Source organism: Protomyctophum parallelum (assembly GCF_964188405.1).
Source record: "Protomyctophum parallelum genome assembly, chromosome: 1".
Classification (NCBI taxonomy): Eukaryota; Metazoa; Chordata; class Actinopteri; order Myctophiformes; family Myctophidae; genus Protomyctophum; species Protomyctophum parallelum.
This window is the reverse complement of record NC_139697.1, coordinates 81,263,373-81,285,271: the sequence shown is the minus strand read 5'-3', so window position 1 is coordinate 81,285,271 and position 21,899 is coordinate 81,263,373. Positions and strand designations below refer to the sequence as shown.

The 21,899-nt window shown below is 44.2% G+C and overlaps 1 protein-coding gene across 2 annotated transcripts; it reads right to left on the bottom strand.

Annotated features, from left to right (window-relative positions):
• Positions 1-4,729: 4,729 nt before the first annotated feature.
• On the bottom strand, positions 4,730-20,454 carry dtx2 (deltex 2, E3 ubiquitin ligase). Of its 2 annotated transcripts, XM_083782299.1 has the most exons (9): positions 19,743-20,454; positions 17,834-18,422; positions 15,852-15,910; positions 12,716-12,910; positions 11,029-11,090; positions 10,761-10,928; positions 10,078-10,239; positions 7,940-8,029; positions 4,730-7,711 (listed from the first exon to the last, which is right to left on the bottom strand). In XM_083782299.1, exons 1-9 carry the CDS (start codon positions 20,134-20,136, stop codon positions 7,475-7,477), a joined length of 1,956 nt encoding a protein of 651 aa, XP_083638425.1. In that variant the 5' UTR covers positions 20,137-20,454; the 3' UTR covers positions 4,730-7,474. The 2 variants fall into 2 exon arrangements, with proteins under 2 accessions (XP_083638425.1, XP_083638426.1); XM_083782300.1 differs by lacking the exon at positions 12,716-12,910.
• Positions 20,455-21,899: the final 1,445 nt, after the last annotated feature.

The following is a 21,899-nucleotide window of genomic DNA, read 5'->3' as shown; positions in this document are numbered from 1 at the left end:
GAAAGTAGGCTGACAGGAAACGGGAGAGAGATGGGGGGATGACATTACCCTATGTCATCGCATAGGGTAATGACCGTTACGCTACGGCCTGGGCCAGGCACTCCATCTTTAAAGACGTTTATGCTGCGGACAAAGCCAACTCGAGTTGTGACAAATCATGACAATAAACAAACTGTTTTGGGACGAACAAATAATTAGAAGAAAGAAACGGCAGTTTACAACATTTTTGTAATTATTTGTTTGGTCCAAAATGTTATGGCAAAGCTTGTGAGGTCAAATACAAATAAAAAATACTAACAAAGGAAAATAACTGAAAATTGCAATTACAGCCAGGTGATACAGTTTTAGGTCCAGCTCAGGGTTGGTTGGTTGATAGTAAGGGTTCTACCTGAAATACTGACGGCTGATATTTCTAACATCCATCCATGTGCAAACAACTGATCTAGACAGAAATCCCATCTATTCAGGAGTCGGGAATAGATGGGAACATATCTGCTGTACTGCAGGCCTGACTGTTCCACCCGACTGGTTATGAAGCAGGTCTTTTTACCCAATGACCAGTGTCCTTTTGTTAGATGTAGTTCCATCCGTGACAACAGCATCATCTGGAATGGTATTGGGCTCCTTTAGCCATTTCAAAACACATTTGGAAATGAAGTAGGCGTGCAGTGGTGCAGCCAGATTTTACGACTTGACAATTCCAACACGTATGTGCAGTCATGGGAATACACAGCCTGGGAAAGGGAAGCTATAATCACCATCTCAGATGGTTTGGAGTCCAAAAGGTCAACCAGGTTGAATGAAACATGGCCCAGGGGCATTATGTATTCCTTCAATTTCTATTAATGCTGTGTTCAGAAATGTTTTGGGATCACCTCTCCCAAATTAGGTTGGATATAATTTTACCTTTACTTTTCATTCCTCTGGTTGTTCTTCAAGGGATGATCAGACATGGTCTGAATAGGCCTTAGTTCCGCACAGGGGGGACACAGGGTGCCACAGTCAGACATTTAGGTTCAAAGAGTCAGCTTCTGTGGTCCTGTTTAGAATTGTTGTTTGTGAGGGGGGCACACGTTAATTAAGGCCTATTCATACTCCAGTTTTAGGTGAATAGGTGGCCACCTTTTCGGTGGTCACCTCTTCATCTAAACTGTGGTATTAATGGCGGCGCTCATAGTCCATCACTGTGGTGGGAGGGCCCCGCTGCTCAGTGACGTCGCGAGCCGCGGTGAAGAGCAAACCACCGCCACCGCTCCAGCCCTTCTCTCTGTTTTTACTCACCACCGCTCAACGTTATTTCAGCTCGGGTGGTCAGCTCACCACCGGAGCGGTGGTCACCTCACCACCGAAAATCCAGACTATGAATAGGCTTTAAGATTCACCGGTGGCTTCCACGTGCGGCTAGGATTAGGGTTAGGGATCTTAAGTTAGTGTGTCAGGTTCAATGCAGAAGGGAGTTCCAACCGTGCCTCAACCCTATGGCAGGCTTTTTTTGCGGCGATGAAAATGAAAGCCTGGGTACCGAGGCTAATGGCAGGGTAATCTGGTGCATCTCAGAGGCAGGACAGGTAGCATGAGGAAGGAAGGCACTGGAGCAACTTAGACAGTTTAAGCCCTGATTTTATTCACAGGGTGCAACTAAAACATTGACAACGTTTTGATGTATCGGTCAGGTTCTATGTTTGAGTTGTTAGAACTTACTGGGCTGTTTTAATTTTTGTAGGCCTACTGAAAGTACAAAACTTGTACTGACGTTATCCTGTGTCGTTGGTCAAGTAAAGTTGGTGTGAGCCTCATCTGTCATCTCTTGCGTTCGTTTGAGTTTGGTGCACTTCCAGTTGCTGACAGCAGTGCTGTGTAAATGAATGGTTTTTCAGTCAGATGACTCACGAATAGATTGAACAAATATTTATTATAGAACGAGAATACAAGTGTGCATATAATATTTTATCTTGGCTACATTTTCTCCCTGCGCTGCACACTTATACAGCCATCATTAAACATTAACAGCAGGGAGATAGATATACAATAACAACCCCCCCATGGGGAACAGAAATAGCAGAGCCCACCGGTGGTGCTGGGGTGGTGGTGGGAGAAAACAGCATATAACAACCAGGAACCATATGCAGAAGGAAGGCTGGAAGAATGCAGTCTTAGGTGTGCTGATTGCCACATCAGCGTATGACATGTGGGTCTTGCAAACACTGTACTATAAACCCACATAGTAATGCAGTGTATAAAGCCCTCGAGTATATCTGACTGAACTAACTCCGCAAGGTATAATTTGTTTGCTTAATACACATACATTTTATTTTTCTATTAACCTGTTTGATTCATGTTCATGTGTATTTTCAGACATTGAACCATTTAAACCTGTAAACATGACTTTCAGCGCTTTACAAAGTTTACATGGCCTACCAGTACTCTTTCCCCTCTCTACACCAATTGTCTTCACAGGAGATAGCCGATCTACTAAATGTTCTATTCAGATGAGGGTTGTGGCTCCAATCAATCAGTGTAAGGGGTGTTACTTAAACTTCTGTTTGGATTTTCTATGTAGGGAGGCTACTACAGCTGTTTTGGTTGAATGGGAATACTTTGCAATGTTGGCCAGTAAATTGCCTGGGAGCTCACATGTGGAGCATACCTACTAGAAAGGTCCTCCCTGGCTCTTGTTAGCCTGGCTCGGATCTTTAAATTACAGAAACCTCTGGAATCTCCTGGATGGTTGTGGATTAAGAATGGTTGATATCGGTCTCAGAGCCATGAGGTGCTGAGTTTGTCCAAATCGCTACTCCAAGCCATATACCAAGTGGTGGGCTGGGTAAGTCATGTAGAGAACTGTGTGTGTGTGTGTGTGTGTGTGTGTGTGTGTGTGTGTGTGTGTGTGTGTGTGTGTGTGTGTGTGTGTGTGTGTGTGTGTGTGTGTGTGTGTGTGTGTGTGTGTGTGTGTGTGTGTGTGTGTGTGTGTGTGTGTGTGTGTGTGTGTGTGTGTGGGTTGCAGTCAGAGATTGCTGATGGCACAAACTCAAATCTGTGATGACATGACGTAGTGAACCAACGCCATGGTTCACTACGCCTAACCTGTAGTGACATTTGTTCAGATTCCGTCTCTCCATCTCCCTATCCTTACGTTGGTCAGCAGCATAGTCATCTGAATATGTACTGTATCACTTCTCCTTTCCACCATTGCATCAATTCTTGAAGCTGAGCAATATATCTGGGAAGAGTTTCAGGTATTGGGAGCCTGGGACTAGGTGCTGCACAGCATGCGCCTTGGGCAGAACTGTTTGCCAGTCCTGACTCCTGCAGGTAAACAGGTTTACTTCCTTCCCTCTCTATCATTTTGCTCTCTTCCATCCATATCTGGCTCAAAGGACCACATTGGGATGTCAATTAAAACACATAAGCACACAAAGACAAAGATTAGTGGGGCGATTTCCTGGAACATTCAATAGGTCCATGTTGCTTCTTACACCCAATAGTAGCATAAGATGAAACAGCATGGGGTCACCAAAATCTGTTGCCAGATAATCAGACTGATAAACTCTGGTGTCTGATTATCTGGCATTAGAGGCTACTGTACTAGAGCGGTGCCCGTGGGGCCTCTACAGTGGTGCCTGTTGGGCACTGGCCTACTTGGAACGATGCAAGTTGGAAATGCATGCCCCACCCAGATATAATGCGTTGGAGCCTCTACATCAGTGCACTGGCCTACTTGGAACGATGCAAGTTGGAAATGCATGCCCCCCCCCCCCCTCCCCAGATATTATCCCTTTTATGCCCATACTGTATATGGAGTTCTTTGTCAGGCATATATGGAGTCTTTGCAGACGTCAGAATGATGTCAGAACAGGCCAGCTCCATATATGGACCCTGGGCAGTGGCCCTGTCCAGAGCCCCTTTCTAGGGCGGTTCTGACTTCTGGACAACCGTGGGTCCGACCGACTTGACACCGGGCACTGTACCGCCTGTGGTGGTGTGGAACGTGTGTGTCGAATTTGAAGTGAAGTCGGTGGGGCGAACAGTTCTCAAATTACGTGGATTACACACAGAGACTTGGTGCATTTATAGATGGACATCTACGGTATTTATATTGTTAGTTAGAGGACGATGGAGCATGAATGTGCTCAGTATGTTTCATGAGGTATTTTGTGATTTTTTTTTTTTTAAGATATTTTTGGGGAGCTTTTTTATGCCTGGTGGGAAATGGTGGGGGAGATGAGGGTGACATGCAGCAAAGGCCATCGTGATCAGGACTGGGTGGTGCATAGACCAGCCTACTGTAGGTGACATAAATGAACTATATCTTAATTCTCAAGGTAAACTTGTACACGCATGGTATCAGAATCACTGCACTGCACCATGGCAAAGGAAAGGTCCAGCTTCAAGTGTCAGGATTTCTACCTGAACCACTATTGAAATTTCCACTAAAAATCTCTTTATTTTTGTCAATGTGCTAGTTGAATACACGTCTAGTTCACGTGCTTCCTGGGGGTTGAAGTGCCATGCTCCAGGGCACTTTGGCAGAGTTGGTGGGCTCGGTACCTTGTAGTACCAGCTACCACCACTTTGCAGATGGAATGTTCGCAGTAAACGATAACACCTTAGCAGAGTAGCAATAAATATCAATTAGTGACAATATATTTATAGGATTATCAGACACAGTTAAACTATCATATCCACACACGGTACTATACCCGACAGCAAGGGGACAGAATTGTTTTATATAATTTCTTTATTGCAGAGAATGTTTACACTTGCATACATCTCAAGACCCAGTTAAACAACTGTACTGCAATATCATGGGCAGAATAACAGAAGTGTACAATTCAGAGCCAGTGGTCAGGTTAACAATGACTTTACATGTCTCTTGTTTCAACGTGCCACTGGTCCTGGTTGGCAATATTTTGACCTTGATTGTCACACTTGAAGGTTTACTTGACCAGAGGTTTGTAGAATATATTTTCTCAGTAGTCGTATCTGATCTACTTGGATACAATGGCCAAGCCTTATGTTTTACACATGACAGTAAGTATCTTGTTCCACCTCGTAACCCATGTGAATCACCATGTGAGTGAAGTAGCCATCTGCTCATCAAACTTGGGAAAATAAATTGCTCAGAAACAGGGACGGCTCCAGGGGGGGGCTTTAGCCCCCTCTGGTGGAGGCTTAGCCCCCCCTAAGCCCCCCCTCCAAACAAGCCAAATTGACTGACTATGTAAACCAAGATTCATTAGCCCCCCCTCTAAATAGCCAGCCCCTCCATAGCACCCAGTCACAATTTTCTGGAGCCGTCGCTGCTCAGAAATCAGGGTCAAATTATAAATGCTATTCAAGGTTTAAAACTAGAAGAATCTATCGAAATCCAAGCCAGAACGGTAATTTCTGATCCAGTATCCATTGACATACGACTGTTGTTTCTTCTACAGTGCTGAGTTTTCATATTTAAAACAAGGTATTGCCTTTTCCCATTAGTTAGGTGTATTAAACATATACTCACCTAGCTAAGTCAATATCATTTTGTGTTCTTGTGCTGAACATAACTCTTCCGCAGATACCCATTCTTAATTGCATAAATTACCAATTAGAACACAATCCAACCAGCCCTAACCTGGTAATAACAAATCTTGAATAAATGCACTGTAAGAACTAAAGTGCTTAATGACTTTTTTTAATCCTCTATGTAAGCTACGATTTTAATTGTGCACGTCTATGGGATACAAGAGGGTCTCTTGATGTGAAGGTACAATGAATCAAGTTCTGGAGTCAATGGGAGATCCACTGTCGTCCGTATTCTCAGTTTGTATGCGAAGCTGCAGCACATCCGATAGGTTAGAACAGAAGACAAGCACAAATGCACTGGGGTGCAAACTGGAGTTAATGCATTCTAATATACTCCTGATAAACATTATGTCAGGGGTGGGAGACCATGTGTTTACGATCGACCGGTCATCTTAATGGGCTTTTTTGGTCAACCGCGAACAATTAGAAAACCCAGGCAAAAAACATCCATTATTAATATTATATTGTCCACCACCCAGTCACGCTCAGGTTTTCTTGGTTAAATGTGAACCCCCCCACAAGTTCATATTATGGGAGCAACACGACCCAGATGAACAATGAACATAGGAATGGTCCTGGAGGCATATCAATGGTACATACCTGGTACTACTACCACCTGGTACTAACCTGGTAGTAGTAGTAGTACTCGGCCACTACTTTTAACTCATTAAGACCTGAGACCGATTCTACAAAAGCCTTCTAAATCAGTAGTTCTCAAACTCAAACACTTATTTTTTTTAAATGTTCAAAAATAGCAGATGTACAAACTTTGCGAGCTTGTACACCTGCTATTTTTGAATGGCCAACGCAAAAATCAAAAATAACACAGATGCGTTCCCGGTTTTAATGGGCTAAACCACAGCTGACGAGAGAATGGTACAATGAGTTTGGGAAGAGACGTGAAGAGACAGACAAGTCATTTCCACACAGAACGGGGGAAGATAATTATTTTTCTTCATGTCGAATGGAAAATGTATTCGTCTCATCCAACAACTGCGCAAGCGATGGCAAAGGAAAGGAAACTTGGAATGACACCACATATCACTTTGTAAGACTTTTCCAGCTGACAAGTGGACTGAGAAAAAGAAAGTGAATCCGACCTTAGCATACGTTCTTGCCAAATGAGAAATCATTTGTATCCAGTTGGACGAGTCGACAGAATACTAATGTTGGCAAACTGCATTTTCAGCAGAATGCCGTTTGATGCTATGACTGCATGAAGGTAGTGCGGTACTGCGTTTGCTCACATGAAGGCTTCCCAGTATAAGAGTGACTGCTAAATACCTACATTCTAAGTCAAAGTATCGATCAGCCGTGACAGATGACCACCGTTTTTGAGAATTGTTCCCTGCAGCTACCATCCTGACTTTAATGCACTGGCAGTTAGTTCCCAAACAGATGTGTAATTACATTTCACTCCATCCCTCTGGCAGGACAAATTTTGGGGGGTTTGTTTCATTTAATTAGGATTTTGAAATACATTAATGATTTTTACCGTTATTGTTCAGAATGTGTCTTATATTTATTATTCATGTTAAATTATTGACTTACTCTTTGTTAAGTTTTAATATTAAACAGACTATTTCCACGTGAATTCTACTAATCACCGGCCCATATTAAGATGTGAAAGCATTGTTGCTTTTCACTGATTGTTCAGTGAAAACGGTTTCCCACCCCTGCACTACGCTATGCACCTTCAAGTTCACGGAGCTTCTTAAAGAAGCTTCAAGTCTTCTGCTCGTTTATCCTCCAGTTACATCAAGCATGGTGGTAAAGGGACTCGGTGCAATGCTGACTTTCAATAACCAGTGACTGAGGACATAGGGTTTTCATTTGGGGGGGGGGGGGGGGGGGGTACTGGTCACTGGTCAGTAGTTGATGGGACAGTCTGTAGCCAGGCTCTGCCTGCCTAGCTTGGGCCTGGCTGTTTGAGGCAGTCCTCGGTCACACCCTGAGAGGCCAGCTCAGAGAGGACGTTGTCCAAATAGTTGGGGTCAGGGTAGCCGTGGCCAGACATGTTGGACATCATCTCGGTCTTGTGGTGGATCTCGTTCCACACCACCGTGTCGGGCTCGCCGGTGGTGCTGGACGTGCCCACGGTGAAGATGAGACGCCGCGTCCATGCCACTTTCAGCAGCTCCAGGACCTGGTGCAGGGAAGAAGCAAAGGGATTAAATATTCAATTTAAACCGAAGGAAGCATAAAAGCATATATTTTAGCAACATAAATAATATATGTACAGCAGTGGTGGACAAGGTAGAAACATTTTTAGTTTTACTAACATACTGCAGCTTTAAATCACGTCATGTCAAAGATGCACTATTTTGTACTCGTTTCGTCTTAAATTACAGCAGATGAAAAGGAAAACATTTACCTTTCTGCCCTTCTCATTGTCTGGAAGGAAGCACAGGCGAGGGAAACCTCTGCAGGTGTATGGTTGCCCTGGGTTGGGGTGCTCTGGACCCTGGACACAAGACACACACAATAATAACTAGAACTGCACTCTGTCGAGTGCATACTTGCTTGTTGCACACGAGTAGGCCATAAATGGCCAACTAGTGCGCAAGCAGAGCACGCAAGTCCTTTCGACCGCTGTAAACTTTGAAATGTATAATTTTTAGATGTAACTATTTGCTACCTACCTACTTTATGCATATAAACACCTAGTATTATTAAGTATGATTCAAGTTTCTATCTATATAAGTTTGGGTGAAGAGCTAGTCATACATATACACACACCACGTACTCTGGTCCCAGCAGATCAGGCACAACTTGCTATTTTATTTTTTACTGATTATGTATATAGTATACGTATGACTAGCTCTAAATGATGACGTAAGAGATATGGTCATTTGTGGTCGTTTGGTCCCAGCAAAGCAGGCATATACTATATAGGCATATACTATATATAGTATATATATATAGTATATAGGCATATACTATATACGTATACATATATACTATATAGAGTGTGTAGTTGTAAGTTGAGCGGTATACTGTGGTTACTTTGCGCCAAAAACCGTGACAGCTGTCCCGCCATTTGATGTTTATGCAAGAAAACAGCAAATCTGTGCCTGGTTTGCTGGGACCAAACGACCACAAATGACCATATTTCTTACGTCATCATTAAGAGCTAGTCATACATATACACACCACGTACTCTGGTCCCAGCAGATCAGGCACAATTTGCTATTTTATTTTTACTGATTATGTATATAGTATACGTATGACTAGCTGTAAATGATGACGTAAGAAATATATATAGTATATAGGCATATACTATATACGTATACATATATACTATATAGAGTGTGTAGTTGTAAGTTGATTAGCGGTATACTGTGGTTACTTTGCGCCAAAAACCGTGACAGCTGTCCCGCCATTTGATGTTTATGCAAGAAAACAGCTAATCTGTGCCTGGTTTGCTGGGACCAAACGACCACAAATGACCATATTTCTTACATCATCATTAAGAGCTAGTCATACATATACACACCACGTACTCTGGTCCCAGCAGATCAGGCACAATTTGCTATTTTATTTTTTACTGATTATGTATATAGTATACGTATGACTAGCTCTAAATGATGACGTAAGAAATATGGTCATTTGTGGTCATTTGGTCCCAGCAAAACAGGCCCAGATTTGATGTTTTTCTGCATAAACATCGAATGGCGGGACAGCTGTCACGGCGGAAGAGACCGGGCGAAAACATTACTTGCGCGCTCTGCTTGCGCAAGTAATAACCAGTAAGACACCTGATGGCCTGGGTGACAGCAGACTGCTGGTTGAGTGCAGGCACTTTTGCATGGGGGGGGGGGGGGGGGGGTCAGTTCAAAATATGGAATGAATTCTGTACTGGCCATATATGGAGCGTGTCTTGAGTGTACAGGGTTTGATGAGTTCAGATCAACATATGGAATGCCAGAACAGGTCAGCTCCATATATGGAGATCTAAGTGTGGCAGCAGGGGCAGTGTCTTGAGTGTACAGGGTTTGATGAGGGCCCAGGTAGGGCTGGGTCTTAAGTTTCTGGCCTGTTGAACTCTAGTTTTCGCCGCCTGCCGGGTGCGGCTGCACTAATAACTTTGGGGCAGTCCCGTCTAGAGTTTAAATGGACAGGTATCAGTCAAAAGGGAGACATCGAAGAGGAAGGATGGATGGGGAAGGATCAACATATGGAATGTCAGAACAGGTCAGCTCCATATATGGAGATCTATGGGTTTGAGGTCAGATGTAGGGTTGCTGGCCAATATTGATGACATCAGGGATCTCCATTTATGGGCATTCCCATATATGGGCTTAATATTGATGAGGGATCTCCATCTCTGATGTCACGAGGCATGACTATATGGTCATGCCTGGGGGTGACAGACTAACTGACGGGAAAAGTTTTCATAGTAAATGCGACCTGTGGCCGCAATAATCAATAAAATAAGAAAATATGGCTCAAATATAAAGTGACACAAGATGCTTTCTCTGTTTTAATGGGTTAAGACCGACAGTGAATTACCTGTATGCCGGGGGGTATGCTGTAGATAATCTGGATGGTGCCACAGTTGGGATGGCCGGGAAGCGATTGGGATATGCTATAGATGTCCATCTTGCCTTTGGGTTGGGTGCCAGTCTTTTCTCCATAGATTGTCTTGCATGAGGGACACTGGAGGCTACCATCCTGGAGGAAGGGAACAGGGGCAATTTTTACCAAACCAAACATGAGTTAGGTATGCTCATGACACACCTACCATTACTAATAAGAACTGACTGAACTAGGACATGTACCAGCTTCAGTTCCAGGGAACAGAATATTATGTTTATGGCAGCAGCATTTGTAGTTGATGGAATATCACGCTAATGAAGACAGAATTACACGTATGGCTTCCCAAGTCCAAGTCTATATTCAATATGTGCATTCACTGAAAAGCACTGCCATGATATAAACTAAATTTATTCAGACTGAATTGTGCCAACATCAGGACCAACCCAGTATGCAGTATGATAATTTTCTCTCTACACACCAACCACTTTCCAGTAGTTTCAATGATAACAGAAATGTCTTCTTCATTCACATGGCCCAAAGAACATTACCAAAATAACGTTTCAAAATGTCACTCCTCGTGCTGTCCTCCGTTTTGCCCGACATGTCTAACTATGCACGTTGCATGCAACATAAACCCTGGAGACTGACTCGCATACCTTGGTTCCATTGTTGTACATGGCCAGCATGCAGAGCATATGCAGCGTGTGTCCACACTTGGTAAACCTGCCCACAGTGTCCGGGAGGATGCTCTGGGATCCGCCCTCTGGTGATGCCGTCTCGTAGCCAGATGGATTCGACAGATGGTCCATGCAGATGATACAATCCTGAAAGGATGTGTAGATGTAGAAGATTTTAAGTGTCACAACTGCTGGTATTGTAAACGCAACACACGGTTAAAGAACATTAATACAACTAAATAGATACCTCATCTGAGACCACAGCCACTTGCTCCATGTAGCGCTGGAGCACCTCCTCTGGTCTCTGGGCTGAGGCATGAAAGGAGGAGACACAATTAATGAGGCGGGCTGGTATCCACACCCAAGATGTATCCGGGCCCAGTGAGGCTGCCATTGAAATCAGTCGGGTGACAACGACTGACTGAATTCTCCGTCACAAGTTTGCAGTCTGGCATCTGACTTTTTAGTCAGGACAAAGGCATGTGTATTCCAGACATGTATGTAAGCTCTTTGCACCCTGCCATACAAAATGGGAAGGAATACTCCATTGTCTATCAACCTTATCCATCTCTATCTCTAATGACTAATAAATGGTGCACTGCCAAGTCCATAAATGCTCTCCACATTGCCGAAGCAGCAAATCGAAAGCACAGATAGTCTACTCTGGGTGCTGACATATTCATACGGACATCATTCTCCCCTCTGCCACTAGGGGCAAACGCCTTAAACTGCTAGAGAAGCAAACTTTTATTTTAGTCGACACTGAACAGTGAGAACTCGCCACATTGAGACTGGAACAGGACAATTACCTTCTTGTTTTCTCAGGCAGAATTGCATGTAACCAAAACAATATTGCATCGATCGACACCGTTAATGTCGCAAATTGACTAAACATCCACAAATCTGACAGTGGCGTATTCCTTTAAGCCATTAAATAATTTAATAGGGCGGCGGTGGGGGGTAGATGTGTCATGTCAGCAGGACAGGGCTGAAAATGGAAAATGAGGCTCATGGAAAATTAATCAATAATACAGTACTAATGTATAGTAGCTATGGTTGGAATGAAGGGTGAGTAATGAACGACTTTATACCACCACCACCAGAGTTCTCTCTCTCTCTCCAAGTAAACATCCATCTTTAGGTTTTGCTTAATTTACAACAGCTCTAGGGGTATCAATCCTGCACAGCTGGGTCAGCACCTCTTTCTGAAGTAAACAAAGTATGAACACACTCGCTTAAGATTCCTGCCGGTTCCCTCATTATTTCCAGTGTATTCAAATAATAATAAAAAAAGCAGAGTACAAATGGGCAACATACAGTATATGAATGAATGACAGTCATAACTCATAAGACATGTGATGATATTCATGGCGGCTCAGGCGGAGATGGGAAATGTATTCAGACGGAAATTAATGCGAAGCAGGAGCGAAATGAGGCATACAAATGAGGACGGGGTGGGGTTAAGATATTTAAAGCTGATAACTGTTTTCTTCACAGTGGTAGTTAGATGTAAACTAAACATAAAACGAGACTTATAACGTTATGGCTCTCTGACTTCATGTAGCCAGTCAGCTATGACTCCCAGTCATATTCATATGATGTATGACAAAAAAAGTATTTCTGCAAGTTTTCAGCCTGATCCGACTCTAATGGACGTCCAATTGTACAATTTAAGTTAAAATTATGGGCAAGTTCCAGATAGCTGGCCTCCTTACAGAGCCACACCATAGAAACCTGTCTGACAACCCCCAAGAATAAACAACAATGAGGCAGTGAATGCGAGTTGATGCGTGATGAAATGCCGTGTCCAAACTGTCCATGTGTCATGTCAGGTTGGAGGAGTCAGGGTGGAGGTGGGTGGACCGGTGGAGGACAGACTTAACACAACGCAGATGCAAAGAAAGGGACAACGGTGATGGTGATGTGGTAGCTACCTCTCCTGTGCTGCCTCTTTGCCCTCCTAACTGAACTGCTGCCGCTGTGGGCCTTGCTGGGCCTGCTGCCTGGGGATAGAAGAGGAGGAGGAGGAGGAAGAGAGAGAGGAGCAGGCTGCTGCAGCTGCTGGGGGAGGGGGGCACTGGTAAAGTGCACGCCGAGTCCCACTGCTGACATCAAAATGGAGGCCATGCCTGGAGTGGAGTGGGGTGGGGTGGGGATGAGTGGGGTGGGTGGAGAGCCAGTGGAGATATCGCCGGAGCGAGGGGCAAGGGAGGAAGAAATCAAAAGGATGAGATATGCAGAGTGGACAAAGCAGTAGTGGACACTTGCACTCTCCCACCCCGATTCATCAATCGTAGAGGGGTTATGCAATCAGCGCGTTATCCTATTTATGTCAAAGCTTAAGTTTGTGTTAATGTTTAGTATGATTTCATGTCATCTTGCTGTGGAATTAAATGACAACTGTCACCATTTGCACCATTGGAGTAATAAGTATGCATTTGTTTGTACTAGTAATTCATAAAATTACTAGAATATGCAATAGAAAAATGGAAAATCAAAGCATGCAAATCGTCATGCCACCTTCAAATGGCTCTCTGTGAAAATGTACAATTGTTATGATCCCGACAAAGAATCTAACAAGAGTGACAAAACTATAACAAATAGAAAAAAGTCCTGCACACCATTGCAGACTCTATTAAATGTCTAGACATTGTAAAGAAAGACTAAGGACAAGAAAACACAATGTTGATTGGCCATTTGAGCCGTAATCGGGCTACAAAACCTAGATGGAAAATGTATTTCATCTTCAATCTTTTACAGGCTTATTCAGAGGATCCTCCAATGAATCCAGTAAGAGTCTCGTGGGGCTTGTGATGGCAACAAAGTTGATGACGGGCAGCAACACAAAAATAACAGCCATATGACAAAACTAACCCCAATCATTCTAAAATTCTGTTCCGCCTTCATTGTTTTGGGTAATCCATTAAGACCAGGAAAGCATCCGTGTCATTTTTTATTTGAGCTACAAAGCATTATTTATACTTTGACTATTCAAAAATCATGACAATTTGAAAATAAAGCAAACATTTTTAACACAGATCATTACTTCTGGGGTCCCTGGAACAAAACTTTTGACATGAGGGTCCCATTGGTTGTCCTTGACATGAAAAGGTTTGAGCACCACTGATATAGCAACATAGGTTCAGAAAACGGATCTAGAAGACATTTGTAGAATTTTCCTCAGGTCTTAATGGGTTAAATGGTGTTATTCCTGATTATTTTAACATTGAATAATTTATATGAGGTGCATTTTCATGGCAAATCATACAAATCAGTGCCTGGGCTTCTTACTGCTACAAAGACAGGCCTTTCTCATTACACCCCCATGTCATTTACCCATAAGAGTCTTTAGGGGCGAATAGAAGCCGGCACTGCAAATCTGAAAGTTACTTTAACTCAGTTGCCGTAATTAACAATGAGGGATTTGCAGGGTATACATTAAAGAGGTCTTTGCTCTAGCTGCACATGCTTTGGAATATTCTGCCTATGGATATGCATGCCTATGCATATCAATGAAGCAAGAATGCGTGGGTATGCTTTCTTACTCTCCAGCAGTCACAAGTCTGAATGTTGTTCTTTTTCCAAAATAGGACATACACCAGTGCAGTGGTTCTCAACCTTTTCAGGCTGCATGTGACCCCCAACATAATCATAATTTGAACAAGGGGCCGCGAGCCGTTGTGAGCTTGTATGATTAACCTGTAAAGCGCAATACAAAGCAAGAAAGCATGCACCAAATGCTAATCAATGTGGGCCATATTATGCATGTTTGTGTTGCATCAATTGATTTCCGTTGTCCGTTGAGTCTTTCACAAAATAGGGCAGTGACTGACTATATGTATAACGGTGTTTGGTTGCTCTCCGATCCATTTTTATTTCCACCTATCTAGCTGTTCTCTCTTGAAGATCCTGCACTTAAAGGACCACTTCACCACTTTTCAACCTATCTTCATATACTAGGTCCTCACTAATAATCATGAATAAATGGCGCAAATTTTTTCTACTCAGTCTGTGTCTCATAGGAGGGCTGTGGGCAGTTCAGAAACAGTCTTCCAGTGACATCATCGATGGGGAATACAAGCTAATAGAAACTGCAGGCTTTCTAGTACTGAAAAGTTGCAATGCGAAAATGGAAGCCATCGTTCTCACGATAATGAAAATCTAAATATTTTACTTGTTTAAAAATAAATCTGCCTAATGATGATGTCACTGGAAGACGGTTTCTAAACTGCCCACAGCCCTCCTATGAGACACAGACCGAGTAGAAAAAAATCCCATTTTTTCATGATTATTAGTAAGGACCTATTATATAAAGATAGGTTGAAAAGTGGTGAAGTGGTCCTTTAATTCTGAAGTGATTGCTGTCAAATTTCTCAGCAATCTGCAAAGTCTGGTTAAGTGGTTATGTTTATATTATCAGTCAATCAATGGGTACGAAAATATAATGTTGGGCATTAGCTGCCCTACACTAATTTTGCTAGTCCCTTTCAAGAGAATTGAACCAAGTGATTAGCCTGCAGGATTTATTTTTAAAGACAATGCCCACATAAAAAGGGAACTGGATGCCACATTTGTTGGCAACATTGTTGCTGTCAATGAATTGCACCCAGAAGGGATTTAGTCTCTACACTGCTTCAACTTAGTTTTGACACGCTATTAATTCAAGATTTATGTCAAGTCCCATTTGTGTGAACAGAGATGAGACAGTCTCATATCTGTTACTCATACTGAAAATGACAGCCTGCTGTGTCACGTTACAAATAGTAACCAGACACTGGCAATGCATGCGTCGTTGTTGGGTTGCCCCAGAAGGAAGCCGTTCCTGTGAGAATAATTTTCTTGCGCAAATACAGTATATTGGCAATATCCGATATTTGGGTTGGTGGCGGCCCACAGGAATATTTTGACATATCGCCTGACACTATTGTACAACAAAATAAATTGGGATTAAGTGGTTAGGCCAAACCCACTTCCCTGCTTTTTTTTTGTTAGCGAACCCTGCTCACACAACTGCCAAACAAACTGACGCAGAACAGGACATTCAGGATGGCTGGCTGGTGACCCATTTACCTGCCAGGGCAGAGCTCACACCAGTGGATCCATTCAGCTGGACAGGGATGGCAGGAACACTGTTGAACAGGAAAAAGAAGACACTGGCTGACTGACATGCAGGAAGCATAACAAGCAGAAAATGTTTGTGCTGGTAAAAGCAAGATATACCAAACAAAAAGGGTGATATACGAGCTCACAATGCAACGCGTTGTGAACTTGTAGAACTGCAATGTTCTGTGTGCGACACGGGCGGCATACAACCAAGTATAAACAAGAACGACTCGGTCATAACTGCCAGGTGCAGAAAGCTCTTGTTTATGAACATTTACAGTATAATCAGTTTGTGTGCCGCAGACTCTGCCTAAGCTCACAGCTTCACGTTGCAGCATTCAGAGTATGGGTTTTATGAGTAAGTCTCCCATTGGCTTAGACTAGAGGCAGCCTAGAGACGAGGCAGTCAATCATGAAAATGTTGCCACTACGGTCGCTACTAGAGGTAGTAGCAAATGTAGTCCAGGCACTTTTCAAGCACCTGGCAAAATGCTAATTACACCTGGCCTTACTGAAATGAAGATTGCACTTTACTTTATTGGCACAAATATCTAATTTTGTCTTCACTTACTGCCCAGTGCCCACTTCAGTTCACACTAGTAGAAAAATAACTTGTATGGACAACATCTCACTCCAATTTTAGATTAACAAAGAAAATCCACAACAGAACAGTTGTCAATTCTGTTGAAAAACTGTGTTGCATCATCTTCTGTCCCATCATCGCTTATGAGAGCATTATGCAGTTGTAATGTGAGAACACAGAAATAGCACTATGAAACACATTCAAACACAATATTGAAGCAAAGCTCAAAGAAAGGCAGCTGTGTCTACCGGCATGTCTACTTTTTATTCCCAGTGGCAAAAGCATAAACATCTTTTTTTTTTACAAAGATGCCAAACTAACGCTGAGGTTCTGTTCTAGTCTCTAGAACTCTAACCAGTGCATCGGTCCTGGAAATAAAACGTCTGGGTTTCCAAGGCTAGTGAATCGGTGACCTAAGAGAGTAACATATATTTGTCAGGTGAAACCATAGACTGTAAAAAATATGGACAAAGCGTTCCCCGGGTCTAACATGAACGTAAAATGAAGCCTGAAATTCCTTGCACTCTAATGCACTGTAAGTCGCCATTTTCTTGATCCGTTCTGGTCCAGCTGGCCATTGGCTGGCCCAGACAACGAGGCGGGACTTCCCCCCTTCTTCTCCGTTGGTTTTTATTTTGACTCGAGTGGGTGGGGGATCCCGATCATAGACTGTAACGGTAACCACGCCCCTCAGAACATACGCGACTTTATGGTAATTTCTTTTATAAATGGGACCATAATTTTCCAAAAAGAATATTATGACATTAGAAATGAGACTTTAAACTAGTGACTGGAAGCAGAAAGTATTCATGACCATGTTTATTAAGGTAATACAGTCTAGGTGAAGTTGGGCCCAAATACATGGGCCTCTATGGAGCTATGGGGCTTTTTGGGTCCAGTCCAGCGCCACAACAGGCCATTATATGAACTTTCAGGAAGTCCCGATTTCAAAAGAGGCTTCACGAAATATCTGGCTGACTGCCCCCCTGGGTGAAACAAACGCTGGCTCCGTTGTGCATATTTCATGCTCTCCAGTTTGCTCATAACATTAGGCGGTTATCAGGCGCTCCGCTGAGTCCGCTCTGCTGCGGTGTTTATACGAGTGTGGTCTGGGCATTGCAGATTTGCAGACTTCCGCCGTGCCCGTGTCATAGCTTAGGAGGCAGCCAATCATGACTAGGTCGCTACTAAGCAATTGGCTGGCGGAGTTTAGGCGTATCCCAATGGCTTAGGCGGTGTTTAGGTGTCTCCCATTGGCTTAGGCAGCATGGGGCCGACTCCCATTGATGACTAGGTCGCTATTAAAAACTGGCCTGTCGTAGGTCAGGTTTCACCTGACAAAAAAGATCAAAACACATATACCAACCTTAAACCATTACCAGCTGTGGAGCTTGTCAGCGCTGGGCCAGAAAGTTGACTACCGGGGGGTGGTGGAGGCCAAGGACAACCCCAAGACATACCCCCAACGGACAGAGGTCTCCTAGGGTAGGGTGAATAGACCGGGGTGGGGTGAGCCACTACGGCCCTTCCTGCCCCTTGCAGGCTAGGGCGGCTCAGTTGCCCTGACGAAAAAGAGTGTCGAGAGCGGCTAGGAATGGGACCCGTGCTGCCGTGACTCAGACACTGCTGGCAGGAGCAGGCAAGCCCCAGGGGGATGGCAGAGGAGCCAGAGGACGCTAGCGGATAGGGCAAGTTACACTGCCGTCGCACTTGCCGTCTAAAGCTGGTGGATTTGTTGACTTGGGCCAGCGATGTAAGGTCAACAATGTAATTATATCCATGTGGATTCAAGTCTGCTGTAGCCTGGCGGGCCTGGTAGCTGTGCTCCAGCAGGATTGAAGTGCGTGTCTCATATGGTGTCCATCCGCCTTCATCGTTGGCCCATTCCCAGTAGACGCCGCTGCCCAGGCCTGAGGACTGGGCAAAAAGCGACCGGCGCACTGATCGCGTCTTTCCTGAAAGAGAGACGGATTGCTGTTGGATAACCTAAATACAGTAACAGTATATAATCTTAATGCAATACCCTTAACATCCCTTTACATTGTTCACAAAAACAAAACAAAAATTCAGAGACATGTTTTCACTCTCCCTGCAAGTGCATAACACTATAGGTTTGGACCATTGTAACATTCTTTAAAGAGGAAAGAAGAGCCTGTCATTGCAGAAGGTGTGTAAGCTTCCATTAACTCTGGCCTGTGGGGAGGGGGGGGGGGGGTCATGTTGCACTTGGGCATACAGATGATTATCAGTAGCCACTAGCCAACTATCACTGCCAGACACTGTATACAATGTTTTACATTGATTTTAACAGGCCATGAGGCATGAGCCTCCTTTATGCGTTGACTGACATCCACCAAGTGCCAACGTGGTGGTTCTCAAAAATGTACCATTTAAAAGGACACCCAGTAGGCATTTAGGCCACACGCACACTCATAACTCTGAAAATGTACACATTATCATTTGTACACTCCCAGCGTTACAGACTGCTCAGTGTTTGGTTAAGGCCAGAAGGGTCGATTTGTTTTCCAACTATCAATTTATTGTTTAGCTGGGGACGCCGGACCCCACTTTGAGAACAACTTTGCCAACTGCTGTGTAAATATGCTACCGTAACAAGCTATGAAAAAGTATAGCTAACCTACTTCTAACGTCAGGGTTCGTGAGACCCTAATCACCTCATTAAAATCACCTGTTGGGTGTGGAAATGTTTGGTCAGAACAAACAAGGTACAGAGAGGAAAGAAGCTCTCCGCTCTTCATGTCAGTCTCTACAAAATATAAATTAAAAAAGGAACAAGAACGTAACTACTCATCTGTACAGAAGGCGCACACGGTATGTTACCTGTTATTTTGTTTGTTACAGTTTCATGACATTTATAATTCATTGTTCAACATGTTTTGTCGTGCAGTTTTTCCACGTTGTCTCTTGGGTATAAATAAATCTTATTCTGCCTCAGATGGCTGTTTAGGAGCGGTTACAGTCATCATGATGCACATAACACGCGCATGGAGCAGTCAAATTGAGTCCATGATACATCATCACAACTTAGATTAGGCGCATATTTAGCCGCGCGTCAAAATAAACACGTATTTTCAACCGATATTGAATCGGAGCAGAACTAACTTAAAACAAATTCGTCGAACTAATCCTTGGCAGCGTCGCTTACCGACAAGAACCGATTTAAAAAAAGAAACAATCTTACAAGTGACAACGCATCGCAAAGTGTAGATGATCAGCTCTGGTCGGCCGTGTTGAGTTGAGTATGTTCATAATACCTGTGTCCTGTCGGAACTGCTTGAGGCTGGGGATGTCGATGAGGTACGGGGCCAGGCTGGGGTCTGACTGGCCCAGGCAGATGCTGGTGGCACCGGGGGGACCACCGCCGGGACCCCCGGCCCCGCGCGACGAGGACGCAGAGGCAGGAGGAGCCGGAGGAGGGGGAGAGAAGCACCGCTCGATGTGTCCGCTCACCGCGCCGCTGTAAGGCCGCCACAAGCCCTGGTCGTCCTGCCATTCCCACACCACCACCATGGGCTGGGACGGCGGGCCCCCGGGCCCCCCGTGGTGGACCTGCTGCTGGGTCTGGGTGGGTGTCGCGGCGGACACGGAGGGGCCGCTGCTCCGCGACCCGCCGCCCACCCGGACGCAAGAGCCAGAGACCATCGCCATGTTCAGTTCACACACAAAGCTAACGTGACGTTAGCTCTGGGCTTTAGCTAACAACACAGCGAGCTCCGTCTCTTGTTTATCAAAGGATGACAGTCAAAGAACCCCGGTCGGTCGAGGAGGAGATGCTAAGCTAGCGCAGCTAGCTCGGCTCGTTAAAGGTTTCCATGGAGTGAGTTGTATCAGGATCTCGGAGAGCAGACACGGTGCAGGTGGAAGGATAAACTGCCGACATAAGAAGGCATTATGACGGTTTAGGTTCTTCTTCCTTTTCGACTTGTCTGTCTGCCTATGTTCTTCTTCTGGTCCTTCTTCTTTGTGCTTGCTCTTCTTCGCCCTCATGTGAAATTAGAGAAAGATTTGACGCACGTCCAGCGAATTGCTGCCCTCCACAGGAAAAGATCAGTTGCTTTGATAAAGTTCTAATTTCTTTAACTCTTTTAAATAATAATAATAGCTGCAACCAGCTATAAGACGGGGTCATGTCCAAAAAGAAAAAAGCTAAACGCAATATACACAATGAGCTATACAAACATTGATGACTGAGTATGACTGAGTAAGTATTATAAAAAAATAAATCACACTTTTGTGTGAAGTGACTGACGCTCTTATCATACATCATCACATACCGCTCAGCCAATCAAATCATCACAAATGTGATACACACAGACAAACAAAGCTGAACCAGCTTTGTATCGTGTAACCGTAACCAGAGTTACAATGTGATTTCTTTGAAGTAGCCAAAAAACCAGGCTTAAAAGTGGAATTAAATGTACATATTGTACATATTTTCAGCTCACCTGCCACACTGTCGCCAAGCCCCCAGGAGACATGGGGTATAGCAGTAGCATGCCACTTGGACACAGGCCGAGGTCTGATCAGCCTCTGTTGGGTCGCCTGGAGGGCGGTGTCTGTTGCAAGACCGAAACATGCAATGATTCCAGATAACAACACTGATGTCTCCAAATATGTGCATCAGTAGATGTTTTGCGAACTGACAACCAGGCACAGACTGGGTGACAACCACGAAAGAGTGTGCATGACATGATCTGGAGAGACAGAGGACGGCCGGGGAGACCGCAACCCGGGGTGGAGAGGGTTGGCTTGCCCAAACCACTTCTTCTGAGAAGAACCCCCCACAAACGAGCTACAGACTGCGGTAATCCATATTAGCAGAATGAGATGTTTGACTGACTGGCCAACAGCAACAACAACACACAGAAGAATGCTCACTTCTGGTCAGACGAAGGAGGAGCCAGGCCCAGAGGCAACCCACAGTGCCCTAGACTAGATCCTCCCGGTGTCTCCAACAACTGCTGTTAACTTACCACTCACTGGGCTGTATTTTGCGTGTCTTAAGTACCAGGTCTTATTCCCTAACTTGAGTAAACTAAAGACCTGGTGGCGTGATCAATACCATTTGGCTATTCTGAGTGGCCAAAGAGCATTGATCACGCCTCCAGGTCTTTAGTTTACTCAAGTTAGGGAATAAGACCTGGTACTTAAGACACGCAAAATACAGCCCACTGTCTCTAAATCTCCTCCTGGAGGAGGGTGTCTTCTACAAGAAGACCCGAAAACATTCCAATAACTAAACACTAATGATGTGTGCATCAGTAGATATTTTACTAACTATCAACGTGTGTGTCAGGCGCGAGAGAGTTATAATCATCAGGAACAGTGGTCGTAGCCCTAGAAGTGCTTTAGACTATGGAGAGTGGGGTCCCGATGCACTGTGCATGAAAACCCTAGTTTTTTTCCCTTTG